Source organism: Habropoda laboriosa, unplaced genomic scaffold, assembly GCF_001263275.1.
Source record: "Habropoda laboriosa isolate 0110345459 unplaced genomic scaffold, ASM126327v1 scaffold135, whole genome shotgun sequence".
Taxonomy (NCBI): Eukaryota; Metazoa; Arthropoda; class Insecta; order Hymenoptera; family Apidae; genus Habropoda; species Habropoda laboriosa.
In genome coordinates, this window is record NW_017100232.1 from 83,456 (window position 1) to 98,738 (window position 15,283).

The 15,283-nt window shown below is 39.3% G+C and overlaps 1 protein-coding gene across 2 annotated transcripts in view; it reads left to right on the forward strand.

The window, feature by feature from the left end:
• LOC108571637 (heterogeneous nuclear ribonucleoprotein K) overlaps window positions 1–14,880 on the forward strand; it is a 94,094-nt gene extending 79,214 nt beyond the window's left edge. For both annotated transcript variants that reach the window (XM_017933726.1, XM_017933727.1), the window contains exons 7-11: window positions 6,824–6,952; window positions 8,309–8,723; window positions 11,114–11,271; window positions 11,420–11,589; window positions 13,737–14,880. In XM_017933726.1, coding sequence (XP_017789215.1) covers window positions 6,824–6,952; window positions 8,309–8,723; window positions 11,114–11,271; window positions 11,420–11,589; window positions 13,737–13,764 — 900 coding nt within the window. In that variant the 3' untranslated portion in view covers window positions 13,765–14,880. The remainder of the gene's footprint in view (window positions 1–6,823; window positions 6,953–8,308; window positions 8,724–11,113; window positions 11,272–11,419; window positions 11,590–13,736) is intronic.
• Window positions 14,881–15,283: the final 403 nt, after the last annotated feature.

The following is a 15,283-nucleotide window of genomic DNA, read 5'->3' on the forward strand; positions in this document are numbered from 1 at the left end:
GCAAACACTGGCCTATAACCTTCTCTCCAACTCGAAGAATCGGTTTCTCATTGAAACTCAACTGACTTTTCCTCTAATAAATTTGTGAAGCACCCACGAAACTTCTTTAATTAATCAGTCAATTAATTATACCGAGCCGGTGGTATTTCTCTGTTGCTCTCGTTGAAAATCGTACGTACGTTCTATTCGTTTTAGTTTTCTTCCCACGTCTCGCGCTATATTAATTAAAAAGCTGGCTAACGTTCAAATTTTCAAGCTTAATTGAAAACCAAAAGAGCGTGTTTCTTGTAATGTTATTGAAATGAAGTATCATAATGGTCATTTTTGTGATTACATTATTAAAATGTAATCGTTATTGTTTTTAATTTTCTGTGAGCAAGATCTGTTCGTAACCTACCATTCTTACAATACTTTGTAAAAATTATTTAAAAATTGGCGGGAAATGTTTGATTACTTTACTTACATACGTAACTCTCGAATTAAGAGTTTCAATATGAAAATTTCGCAATAAAATAAATCATATACATAAACCGGCTTATTCCTGAATTTTTTCTTCCCTCGTGAGTTTTCCTGTAAAATTCTATCGAATAATTACTTTTCACCTTTTCCAAGTGCATTTGGCTTAACACTATTTAGGGTGCCCGCGATCGATTCCCGACTGCTCACAAGGGTGAATCGAATGGACTTGGAAACTGATGTGCTCGTAAATTGCTTTAAGATATTGTACGAGAGGTAGGTAAGAATTATGAACGGTACTGTTTTAAAACTTCGATATTATTATTTCTGTATGTCGTTTTTGCTGGTTAATCGGTGGAGGATTCTAAGAATTCGATTGGTAACTTTATTATTATAACCACTTTGGGAGGTTTCAATTGTATTGCAAGTATATTTCATTAAGGAACACGGTTAATGCATATATTTTCCATACAGATGCTTTCGTACAAGCTGCATTATCCATAGATGAATAAATTGAAAATGTGGCTTAGCACTTTTTTATTTGAACACGAGTGATCAAGTAAATGCCTGTGCCAATGTTTTGCGTACAAAGTACTGCATACAACAATGTTTTGTATGTCGTACAACGTTACAAACGAAAATACCTGCATTTCAAACATAATACATTTCACACAGTTGCAAAAGCGAGAAATCGCGTTTGTAACAATGTATGTCTTTTCGAGAGCCCGAGCAGGCCACAATGTAGCAAACGCGCTGTCGGGTTTGCAACTTTGTTGTCGCAAATAGCTCCCGAAAATTGCACATTGTTGCAAAACGCGTTATCGGGTTTGCAACTTTGTTGTCGCCAAAATTGCACATTGTTGCACGACGCCCCCGTTTTGCAACATTGTGCTTTTTTCGGGGGCGACTCCCGGCAGCAAAGTTGCAAACGCGATCTCTCATTTTTTGCAACTTTGTTGCCGTGGATCGCTCCCGAAAATTGCACAATGTTGCAAAACGCGTTATCGGGTTTGCAACTTTGTTGTCGCCAAAATTGCACATTGTTGCACGACGCCCCCGTTTTGCAACATTGTGCTTTTTTCGGGGGCGACTCCCGGCAACAAAGTTGCAAACGCGATCTCTCCTTTTTTGCAACTTTGTTGCCGTGGATCGCTCCCGAAAATTGCACAATGTTGCAAAACGCGTTATCGGGTTTGCAACTTTGTTGTCGCCAAAATTGCACATTGTTGCACGACGCCCCGTTTTGCAACTTTGTGATTTTTTCGGAAGCGACTCCTGATAACAAAGTTGCAAGTTCGATACCCTTTTTGCAACTTTGTTGCCGGGCGTCGCTCTCGAAAATTGCACATTGTTGCACGACGCCCCGTTTTGCAACTTTGTGCTTTTTTCGAGAGCGACTCCTGATAACAAAGTTGCAAGCTCGATACCCTTTTTGCAACTTTGTTGCCGGGCGTCGCTCTCGAAAATTGCACATTGTTGCAAACGTGTTCTGGCTTTGCAACTTTGTTGTCGCTAAAATTGCACATTGTTGCACGACGCCTCGTTTTGCAACATTGTGCTTTTTTCGGGAGCGACTCCGGGCAGCAAAGTTGCATACGCGGTTCTTCTTTTGCAACTTTGTTGCCAGGAAACGCTCCCGAAAATTGTACATTGTTGCAAAACGGCGCGTCGTGCAACAATGTGCGTTTTTCGCGACAACAAAGTTGCAAGCCTGTGACGTGTTTGCAACAATGTTTAATTTTCGGGAGCTATTTGCTACAACAAAGTTGCAAAATCGATAGCGCGTTTGCCACAATGTGCAATTTTCGGGAGCGGCTTCAGGCAACAAAATTGCAAAACGGTGCACCCTGCAACAATGTGCGTTTTTCGAGAACGATTCGCGGCAAAAATGTTGCTAACTCGATAACATGTTTGCCACAATGCACACTCGAAAATAATAGGAGTTAACGATGTTACAAGCGAGAATGACGCAGAATTCTAATAATGTTGCAATCAGAAATAGAGATTCCAACAATGTTTGCGTTCTAATATAACGCTTCAAGTAATGTTGCGTTCAAAAGTAACGCGTACAACAATGTTTTGCATTCGAAATAGTACGTCCATCGATGTTGCATTCGAGAATAGAGACTGCAACAATGTGTGCATTCAAGTTTCGAAGATGAACAGTGAAATGAAAGTATCTTGCTACTTAAAAATCACCGTTCAACTATATAAAAGTTGTTTTCCTGCTACTGCAACCGTGTCCCACACCTCGATCAATTTGCAACCTCAACTCACACGGGAACAAAGGCTCCGCGCAAACAAAACGTCATTATAGGTTCTCAACATATTTCTCCACCCCTATAAATAACCTCTCTACATAGGTTTACGGGACGCGCCATTTTGACGCACTTCGAATTTCACAAGCAAAATTACAGAAACCGTTTATATTTCTCTCCTATCACTTATGCTTATTGCAAATTTTATATAAATATGTAATACCACACAGTTTCATTTATAAGTTAATAATCTACAGGTTGTTTTTAAATAAAATAAGAGGTTCTTTAAAGAAAATGTGTCAACTTGACGCGTGTCCGTAGAGATAGGTAATAAGAAATGTCCCTAAAGCTAGTGTTAAAACTGGTAAAATAATTTTGCCCAAAGTTTTCATCGTCGAAACATCAAATATTCTCGAACGAAGAGAAATAATGTGCACAAGTGTTGGCTCACTCGTTGGAAGCGTTTAATATCTCGAAAGAAACAATGGTACAGGTCGAGTGTGATCAGCGTCGTCTCGTCTCGTCTCGTCTCGTGGAAAAGCGATCTGTCGAAGCGACGTGACCGGATGTCTGGTTCGGTAGCGGAAGAATAGAAGTGAGAGAGAGGGAAGTGGGCGACGCCATTTCCCTTTGATCTACGTAATTAAACGGTGCAATTTCCACACAATGCCGAATATCCATCGGCCAGAGGACGTATCTGTAGATTGGATTGCCTCTCGCCAATATCTTTTCCCCTGGCGAGAATTCAAATGTGTGCCTTGCTTCGTGTTATTATCATTAGCAAGAATGGCAGAGATAGCGCTTGGCGAGAAGCGGTGAGATAGGTTCGCAAGATGTTCCTCTATGGAACTTCTCGAAAGTGTTTCTCGGGAATGTTGAAGTTTCTGGAAGTCGTAGGAATAATTTTGAGGGAAAGATTTAAGGTCGGGTGATTAACATAGAAAGCTTCGTTAAATTTTATGGAAATTCTGCTCGTCTGTTTTGTCGACGATGAAGTATGATTTTTTTTACATGTAGATGAGAAGAAGTGTTCAATTAGTGGTGTTTGTGTTATGAATGATTGCTTAAAAGTAAGTTAAAAATGAATGCATTCTTGAAAAAAGAATCATTAGTCTCCTAGAAACGAAATAAGCAATATGTGAAATCTCTATGTTGTACGACTATTTAACACGTTGACTGCCATGCCAGATTTACAGGTTGCTCTTAGGGGGCCACAAGAAAATTTTCATCATTCTAAGCTTAGTATTATTATGCTTTATTATTATTATTATTTTTTTATTCAAAATAATGGCTATGATGTTCGAAATTTGTAGTTGACGATATTCGTTTTATTTTAATTACCCTAAACATTTGAGGAACTCCAATCACACGTGACCAACGTGGCAGTGAACGTGTTAAAGATCAAATGAAATTTGAAATGCAACAGTGTGTATTACATACACGAAATATTTAGCAAAAATGTACAAAAATATCCACTATCCGTTTATTCTCGAATTCACATTACAAGTGAAAAAATAAGTAAAACTAAATTCTAAAATAAATAAATGAAAAGGTAAATATAAACTAATACACTCACAGAAAAATCATTAATTTCCCAGAAACGAAATAAACCATTACATCAAATCTGAAACTTACTGAAAATTACTCTTAAATATAATAATTTCTCGAAGATTAACCACACTTCCTTAACTCGAAGGCACGAACTTTTCCACTCGATTGCAGTCGAATTCATAAACAAAGACGTCATACCTCACAAACGTAACCTACAATTATAACCCACATCTCCCAGCTCCCTAATCACCTCCTCTCCCTTCATTACGATCTTTCCCCGTTATCGTCGCGAATAATCGCGCTAATTCTATCGGGTGACCCTCACGCGACTCCAGTTTCCTCCAAACTTGTCCCAACCATAAACAATTCCAGAGAAAAAAAAAAAAAATGAAAAATGAAACAGACTATAACTATCTGCAGAGAGTTAGCTTCATGTGGTCAGAAGTCTAGCGGACGCTAATTTTAATTACCCTCAGTTCTCGCTTGCATGATATTTCTTCTTTTTCCTCCCTCGCTTCTGGAAGGGAGGAACCACAGGTCTTGGCACGATAATTGCGTTAAAGCGTTTCTTGAAAAATGAGAACGCGTTCGTAGGAGCACGGTAGAGGGAAATAGAGAAGTGGATGGATTAAAGGTGACCGAATAACTACGTCTACCGCTTTTAACCCAAGCCTGTCTCTGAAGGTACAATCTCGAGAGGCAGGGGGCTGACTGTTAACCAACTCTGAGCACGCGATCCGTCCATTGGCGCCTAAGAATTGCACAGCGTCGAGTTATCGAGCGGAGAATCACAACGTCCGCGATTAAAGTTTCACTTTCTCCGGCGAGCTGTGCCCCTCTCGATAACGTCGTCTAACGAGAAATTACGCGTAGAATTTTAATTTTCTTCTCCACTTTTTTTTTTTTTTTTTAAACGTAATTTAACCCTCCGTAGGCAATCTAGGTCTTTTACGATCCAAGTGAAATTTCGCTCCCGTGTTTCTTCGAAGTGAATTTGTGTCTTTATTGAAAAAAATTTGAAACATTTCAATTTGCGAACAATTGTATTATCTAGTAGAGACTTTGATCAGTACTCCCGAATTTTTTCAGATTTTGTGAAAGCTTGAAACAGTGAAAAAATTAAGCTTGGACACAAACCACTCAGTTTGTCTATGGAGTCTGAGAAAATATTTTTGGCTATGGAGGGTTAAGGTTGCATCGACATTTTGGTTATCAGCGACCACAGTTGGCGTTGTTTTATGTGTCACAGTAAAGGTTTATTCTAGGAATAAGTTGAATTCGTTTCACTTGAGATTTTCTTCCATTTCGAATATTTCTTCAATATTGTTAGATATTTCGACCTGATTTCTGGTGTCTTCTGTATTCTTGCAGTGTTGGAAACCGGGTTAGACACCTTAAGACCGATTTATACTTAACAATAGAAATATATTTCGGACGTTTTGAACGTACCGCTCCAGATACAACTATTGATTTGTGAAGTACAAAAATAGGCAAGTCGTTTTGTTGCCAGGATAGAAAAGAACTCTACTCCGCTCTTTTAGGGAGTCTTTTATACTGTTACAGATAACGAGGAGAGGATTGCTGTGGCACTTAGCTACAGAATGATTAGACATGAGTCTATTCTTTGGACTTAACCCTATAAGCTTTGCATTTATTTTTACAGAATTTAATAAAAGCTTCGTATTTCTTATGTAGTTTTAATATCAAAAAATGCATTTATGTGTTTTATAAAAATTGAATTTTAATAATAATAGTAATAAACTAATGAAAAGTATCTTATATAAGAAAACAAAACCCTTTCGCGACGGCGGAACTAGCCATCAGTACGCCACTAACGAACAGGTCGTCGTGTCTCGCGTTTTTTTTAAATCTTAGAGGATTTCGTTGGAACAGCAGAGGGCTTAAGGGTGTATCGGATAAAGGGAATGTTGTCGAGGCCTTGTTCTGTATTTTAAAATAAATCTTCACTTTGAGTTATTGAGGCGCGAGCCAATGCGACGTGCTTGGTGGATGCCGGATATAACCGGCGCTAGCCAATGTGAAGCATCTAGTGGATGCCGGATATAACCGGCGCTAGTCGCGAAAGGGTTGAAAATATGTTATTATCGTTTTACCATTGATTTTTTGAAAAGAAAAGTTGAGAAAAATAATGAAAAATCTACCTTAAGATTTCCATCTGACATGTTTGTAAGAGTATTATGATTCTGGGTCAAGATCGTAAAGCTTAAGCGGTTAAAGTGAAAACAGGTGTGACCAATGCATGAATCAACAGATTCGTCATCTAACAGCAGTCTAATAGAATACCTTGGTTAAATTTTATCGGTAGGGTTCACAGTATGGTAGAATTCTTTTATTTAGTATGTATTTTTTCGCTGGCACAAGAAGTGATTTTTAACCGCGCCATTTGTAAATTTGACTAAGGGATGATTTTTGTGCGCGTTGGAGAAGGAATAATTTATTCCGAGTGTGTTTGAATTGTGAGAATTATTGTCGACGGTAGAATTTGCAATATATGCGAGATTAACGTATAACGAGTGGATTCTGTTTGATGTTTGCAGAAAACTGGCGCGAGAATCAAGATTTATTCGCACTGCTGCCCCCACAGCACGGATCGGCTGATCAGCATCTGTGGCAAGCCGAATACGTGCATCGAGTGCATTCGCGAGCTGATCGCCACCATTAAAACCGTGAGTATACATATTATGATATTCTGTTGCAATTCCACAACCCCCCCATACATTCGTTCAAAAATGATTCGACATTCAAAAAATGTTCAAAATAATTTCAACGTTATTTTATAAATTTTCATTTTATCTACCTATTATATACAGGGTGTCCGGCGAGGAATTGAACAAACTTCGTACACTTGTTCAGCAGAAGATTCTAAGTAAAAAATGTCATATGCACTATAGGTCTCGTTCGTTTTGTTAGTCAATTATATCGAAAATAATGTATTAATAAATAATTCCAACGTATTCACTACAATTTATAATGCTTTTTGGTGTATGGATTATTTAATTCATAGATAATGTTCAGAACCCGTTTCTCTGAAATTTCGAAAGATATTGTGGAGAGTAGAAATGAACTATGCGATCAGGGTACCATTGCTGAAACTTGCATTGCATTGATTTTTGCAGAAAGCTTATATGAATATCATGTCGGCATATTCTGGCATTTGAAAAAGGACGAGGCATCGTGCACACTGTCGAACTAATCAAATCAACTCTAAAACGTAGACTGAATATTATGCACAAGCTTTGCCTTCATCATTTTGACACTACTGATCTCTTGAAGCCAACATAAACAACAATGCTTATCTCGGTAACGAAAAGAATAAGACCTGTAGTGTATATAACATTTTTTATTCAGAATCACCTGCTAAATACTTGGACGAAGTTTGTTGAACTCTTTACCGGGCACTTTGTATATATCTCGTAATTTTTTAACACCCCAAAAAATATTTGAATGTCCAGTAGAAGACAGTAAGGTAGTTTGGTTTCGGTTAGGATGATAGCGATAGATGTTCCGAGTACAATAGCTTTCGAGTAATCCATGGTAGACACTGTTGGAAAACTTGGTTTTGAGAAAACTACGTTTAAAGATTTTCGAAGTCTAGCTCCTACAATTTATCCAATTTCGAAAAATCCTTCGACAGACAGGAATAAGGATTGCAAAAATGCACAAAGAAAATATCAATTCTTTTAGCTTGAAAACTAGAATACCCCCTTAACACATTCGCTGCGGATAACGCCAATTGGCGAAACAGTTTACGTTACTATAATCCACGTGACGTCATTTGGTGTTATCAATTGGTTTTACGTTTCTTCGCTTATTTGTCACGTGATAATGCATGTTGCCTATAACATAGACTTCAATATAACTATGTTCAACGTCGAAGCAACTTTTTCACTTCTTCTTGCACACCAACTATACTAATTGAACGAGAAACTTACAAACCGCTCCTAGCGAAGGTACTTCATTTCCGAGACTTAAGCGAGAATGTGTCAGAAGAGAGTAACGTTGTTTCTTCCGAATGATTTCAGTCGCCTTTAAAGGGCGTGAACAACCCTTACGACCCGCACAACTTCGACGACTACTATGCGGACGATTACGGCGGTTATGGTACCGGGGACGGTGGCCAAGGTAAAGGAGGTGGCTTCGGTGGTCCAGGAGGTCGCAGAGGTGGCGGTGGTGGTGGCGGTGGCGGCGGTGTAGGCATGATCCCGCGACAAGACAGCCGCTCTATACCAGACGCTGTAAACCGCGTTTTTCCACCGAGGGGAGGACTTCGTGGAGGTGGCGGCGGAGGCGGTGGAATGTCGGGTGGACCGCCTGATCGTGGCTACGGTGGCAATTCCCGCGGAGGAGGCGGAGGAAGTGGCGGATACGAAGGTGGAAGAGGTGGATATGGCGGGAACAGGGGTGGTCATCCACCTTACGCCGGTGGAAATTACAACGGTGAGGGTTTAGATTATGGACAACTGTTGTAACTACCCCTTGGGGGTTGTGCTAGAGGTGGAACTTGAAAGTGTATCGTGGAGGAGGGTGATTTAACACAAGTTCTTCTGTGCTTGAGAAAAAGTAATTGTTTTCGGAAGATTTGAAGCACGTGGAGATATTGAAAGGGATAGAAGAAAATGTTTTTTATTTTGTGCTGTACAATAAAAAATAACTTAGCTAATGTAAGCTCCACCTTTAATATCTCTACGCTTACTGTGCAGAGCCGAGAAGTTGGCGAGTGGAAGAAATGCGAGTTTGATTGAATCGTAGAAATCGGTCACATGTATTGTTATTATTGGTCGAGCGCGATAACATCGAAGAATCGAATTATATAGCATCGCGGGCAAACTTCTGAGCTCCGCACAGTACATCAGGCGGATATACAGTTGCGGTCATTAATTTGCGGCCACCTTTAGAACAGTTTTTTAGAAATTAGGATTAGTTTACTAGATGACATGTGCAAAAAATATTGAGAAACTTGTAAAGGTCACTGTTCGCAACTTTTTTATCTGAGCTTGTTGTGAAAATTTAATTAAATGTGGACAATTGCTGATAAGAAGAAATATTATTCGAGGACGATTATCACTTATTTGAAGTATTAAAATTCGGTGAAATTTCAGCGAAATACGAGGATTATGTACGGTGACTCTTACTAATATTCGGACACTTTAGAACGGTATAACTTTTTTAAAATTGGACTTAACGACTTGAGTTTTTTTGAGAAGTTAGAAGGATTAGTATACTAGATGACGCGTATAAAATTTTTTGAAAAAATTGCAATTTCTGGGAATCGCGAAGAAAATTGTAAATGTCACATTCGACAACTTTTTTATCTGAGCCCGTAATGAAAATTTGAAAAATACGTTTTGTAGATTTATGCCAATTACACGCATGCTGAAAATTTCATCGAAATCGCTTAACGTTGCTAAGAGCTACAAACGGTTAAAGATTGTGAAAATCTGTAATAAATCTAAAGATTCTTACATCTTTCGAAGCCCGTCGCTCGTTTCTGCATCATCCGATTTCGATGACATAGATCTACAAAAGATGTGTTTTAAATTTGCACAACAAGCTCAGATAAACAAAAAGGTGTAAACAAGTTGTACTGTTCTAAATGTGGCTGGAAATTAATGACCGCAACTCTAGATATAAGTTCATCGTAAAGAGTTCAAGAAGCTACCGATATCTCTACGGACGTAGGTGCACCGCGAAAGATAAATTGTTATGCGTTCTAAATACTATGCAGAGATGAGAATTGGCTAGCGCGAGGAATGCGGGTCTGATTGGTTCCTATCCCCATTGGCCCACCTTCTCAAACACAATCGCAGAAATTGGACACACCTATTGTCATTTTTGGCCGACGCGACAGTAATATCCACGAATCGGATCAGATAAAATTGCGTGACAGCAGAGCCAAGCAGTGGGAACGAAATACTTCTGTTGCCTCTATATCGTGTCTCTAGCTATCTTTTCATCTCTGCATAGTATTTACACAACTTCTGAAAAGACCGTTCATCCTATTAACCCTTACGTTAATAACCACAATTCTCGTCTACTTTATCGTCCAATTTTAGTAGTTTTCTGATAAAAAAATTCTAAACAACGATCTGGCCGGATATTAACTCTTTGTGGTCGAACCCCAGAATATTTCCAAGGCGTTTTTACCTTCTAAACGCTCCGTGGACACCCTTTGCCTACATAAACGGGGAAAAAATAATAATAATATTCACATCTTGAACAAACTCATTGAAATAAAATTTATGCATTTTTTGGGCAATAATTGTAGTATCGGGGCCTTCCTACTAAATAGGAAACCGACAAGGGAGATTAGAGAGGGAGTAGTTGGCGTAGTGCGCAAAGCCTCGACCTGCTAAGTCCAAGGCCCCAGGTTCGATTCCCGTTTGGATCCCACGAAATTTTTTCGTCGGTTCCTACATAATTGACTGAGTACGCGCTACCAAAAAATAATTCCGACCAGTAAGACTACCATGCCTACGGAAAATACGATCGCAAAGAGTTAAAATCTTTCACCGAGAAGAAAAGTATTTCAAGTGAGAAATGTGCAAAAGGCTACCCTGGTACCTGATTGTTGATATAATAGTTAAATTGCGGTTGTTCGAAAACATGGGTAAAAACGTGGATTTGATAAATGGAAGGGAATGCACAGAAAGCCACTACAGAGTAGTAGAATAGTTTCGATTCCCTGTTAAATTTAGCCAAGCACGGTCATGAATCTTGCGGCAAAGGTTGAGTACAAATGGTAGAGAATAGCAATGCGTTAAGCGGCGACGTGTTCCACCCAGGTCTAAGGAGATCTATCATCGCCCGATCGTTTCTGTTTCACGCAGGTGATGGATGGGGCATGCAAGGAGGCGCGCCAAACGGTTTGGGTGGCGGCGGCTCTAACTCTGGAATGAGCGGCCCATCCATGGGCGGCAACAATCAAGGGAACCAGGGCAACATGGGTGGAAACAAGACCAGCACTCAAGTCACCATTCCTAAGGACGTAAGTACTACTCTGTAAATTTCACAGTAAAATTCAGAAATGAGAAAAAAGGGAACATTTCGATTCTTTCTTCCACTATGAAGAATTAGAAATGTTACAGTGTTTAAAAATGAAGTAGATGATTTATAGTAATGTTTCTTGTTGATAGCTCGCGGGAGCCATAATCGGCAAAGGAGGTGCCAGAATCCGGAAAATCAGATCAGATAGCGGCGCCGGGATCACTATAGACGAACCATTGGCCAACAGTAACGATCGCATCATTACCATAACCGGGTTACCCAGTCAGATACAAATGGCTCAGTACCTGCTCCAGCAGAGGTAATTGTCCTGCTCGTTCTTCTACCGTCTTTCATTTTTAACGCATACATGTATTGTGTAACTCTTTAACAAAGCATAAGAAGAACTTTATAACTGTTAATTAACAAGTAATCATTAACATCTTCTACGTGCGATGTACGTGTACATTGATTGTACGGATAAAAGTAATCCACTATTTTTCTTCCTATTTCTCAATTGTTATTAAATTATTTTCCGTACTTGTCCTGCAGATTTGGAAATAATTGGAGAAGAATCGTGGACTATTTTTATTCGTATATATCCTAACGCCTGTTATTCTGTGTACTACTAAATATAATCGAGTTTGTAACATGTTTCCATTAATGCAGAGTCTCTGTTTAATCGCGAAGTATATACAGCAATCCGTTCGCAAGGCAACTTCCATAGGAACCTCTCTCAGGAAGCTTCTGTACAAACACACCTCTATCTCTCCGCAATAGATAGCTTGTAATATGCAAACACGCGTTCCATGCGCGAATATCGATTCGAATATGTCGCGTCTCTTTCATACACGGAAACGCTGTTAACCCCTTAGCGCACCATTTTTCTTTTTCCATTTTTATCGTCGTGCATTAATCGTCGGTAGATCTAGCGTTACTCTTCCATGTTGACAAAAAAAAAAAAAAGAAGAGAAAAACACAAACGATAAGAAAAAAAATCCAACATCAACGTAACGCAGAAAAATGATTCGAAATTTGTATCCAACACAGTATGTGTCTAATAATAATAAAAAAGAAAATGGTGGTTAAGGGTGTAAAAGAACGATCTGTCTGCGAGTGATAAAAACCCGCTGTAGATGCCAGAAATTGCGCAACGAAACGATAACAGCCTCCACGTGCTCACACGCAACGGCAACACGCATTTAACATCCTCCGCTTATCATCGCGAGCGATCACGCGCGTTCAGCAGTCGCCTCTACTTCCGGCAAGAAACACCCCAGAGAGATTAATTCCGCTTGCCGGTGTCGCATCGAGTCTCACCTGTATCCCGCACGAAGAAACTAACAAAAACCAAAAAATAAAAAAATTAACTAACAAAAAAAAAAAAAGCGAAGAAACAACGTGAAAACGAAATCACGTGGTAAATATGGTGAAGGAAAGCCGGATGCCCCAGATGGTGTACGGAGACTCTCGACAGAATTGGAGAACCCTAGTCGTCGGCTACTACTACTGCTACTCTAAAAATGTGCTCACCAGTTAAACCGAGCAGAGGGGATTTCACAATAAGAATTGAGCGCCGTTGCATGGAAGACTAGTGATTTTGTTGTTCTACTTTCGATATAACAAGGAATCACTAATCATCCTACAAAGGCGCTCGCGATCGTCGGCTTCTTCCCGAGAAACTCCTGCTTTTTCTTGGAACAAACTAACCATCATACTCTCTCGCCGTCCTGCGTAACACAACCACGAGACACTATTGCGATTTGTTTTTTGTTTTTCTCTCTCTCTCTTTTTTTTTAAATCTCCACGCTTCCTGGAGTCTGTGTATCTTGTGTTCTGTGTACTGGAAAGAGAGCGTTGAAGTTCGTATTAAATCAGGTGTGATCCAACTAATATTGTCTCTGTGCGTTTGGAGTGAAGTATGGTTGTGTTTTGAGTGTGAAACGTGTGGATAAATTTGTCTAATCGTTCTCTGTTGTAAGCTTTTTGACCTCTTCTGATGTTACGTGTATTTACGGTTTTGGATTAGATAAGAGGAAGAGAAATAAAAGAACAATTATACGTGTATAGAGGTAACCTCGTGTAACATACAAAATATTGTAACTTGTTTGAAATAAAATCGTGTTCGATAATGTCTTCGTAGAATAGAATAGTGTATACAGGTCTGTAACGAGACATTGTTTTAAAAACTTCGGAAAAGATGGGTAATTTGATTTGAAAAGTTGATTATATTGAAAGTAAAGTAACGTTGCAAGTAAGAATTCAGAATTGAGGAACGATCTTCGAAACAGTATTCTCGAAGCACTATGTTATACGATGGTTTCCGGATAACACTAATTTAAGCGTATGCAATGTACCAACTAACCATTTCACACAGGAAAATTTATTGTCCCCAAAAAAATCTTACCTATTCAACGAAACAATCTACACTCGTCTAACGACACGCCTCTGGTGATTCTTCTGTTACAGCGTGCACGAGAATGCAGACCATTATTAGGATGTGGTGTGTAAAGGAAGCATTCGGGGGGAGCCAAAGATGCGTTTATAATTTTTTTAGGGATACTTCTTCGCGCGAAAAGTGGAGACCGAGAGAAAAAAAAAAAAAGAACGAGACGAGAACTCTTCAAGCCTTTTTTTCACCGAGAAACGAAAGAAAAACAAAAAAAAGAAACAAAATAACATAGCACGCTTTCGGTGTGTTTCTTCTTGTTACGATGATGTCCCTTTGATCGAACGAGAACGGGGAGCAAGGAGAGACACACAATTCTACGGACTTTCCATTCGATAACTATTATAAAGAAAACATGGAATTGGCAGTCGAGGAGGAGCCTCCTCGTGCGAGAAAGGCCAAAGAACAGCGCTGTTTAAAAACGCCTGAGATCGTTCTCGATCTTACACATTTTTTTCTTCTTCATTTTTGTTCTCTCTTTTTTTAGTTGATTTTTGTTCTAATCATTTTGTATCACGTGCTTTTATTTCCCACGGCTCTGAACCGAGAGAGTCTTTGATACGATCATATTTTTTTTTCTCTTCTTTTATTCCCCCTTCGTTTTATCTCCATTTTTTACATCGAATATCGAACCAGCCATCGGAAAATCACCATCGAAGCGCACACATTCTCCATACCCTTTTTCTACTCTTCGCTATTTTTGCTACAGAAATTTGAAAACACTTGAACGAGTCATTGTACATTATCGAGAGATACTGAAAAGAAAAAAGAAAGAAATGTACCACACACTTTTTAAGCAGGGAGAACAATTCACGAAGGAAATTCGTGTGATAACAAGATTGATGATAAAGAGTAGTTTCTGTCAGCAAAAGATCGAAGAACAGTGGGAAAATACAGCGGTAACATCGAAGGAAGGGAGAGATCGTCGAAATCGGAAAAATAATTATAAAACGCGAGAAAAAGAGTACAGAGAGGATTTTTGTATATAACATATAAGAAAAAGAAAAAAACAGGAGAAATTACTAACAGAATCATTTCCCTTTCCTGTAACCGCCCATCCACCACGTTTCCACCGCTGCATCACGATTATCCTTACTTATAATTATCGTTAATTACCATACAATTAAGAGGAGTAATTTTGCATTCAGTAGTTAACCCCCCCCCCCCCCAATTTCATCGAGCGCGTGTAACGGGTGTTCGCCAATTAATCATTAAGCGTGTAAGAATTCTAATCGTAGAAAGTGATAAGCGAAAGGGCACACCGTGAAGAATATATCACTATATATAAAAAGAAAAAAAAAGCATAAGGAATCAAAAGAAACTTGCAACGAAATCTGCTGCGTTCTTAGAAAGTAACAGAGCACAGCCGCTCGCGATGACGTTTTGAAAGCTCTATTGAACACTGAACACGTGTAATATGTACCTGTCCTACGCTGAGAAGATAACGAGCGGAAGGAATGCGGGTCTCACTGGTTGTAGCGGATAACACACTCATAAAGACAGATCACACGCATTTTTACCATTAGCCGAAACGGTCACATCACTAATCCATCGCGTGACGGCGAGA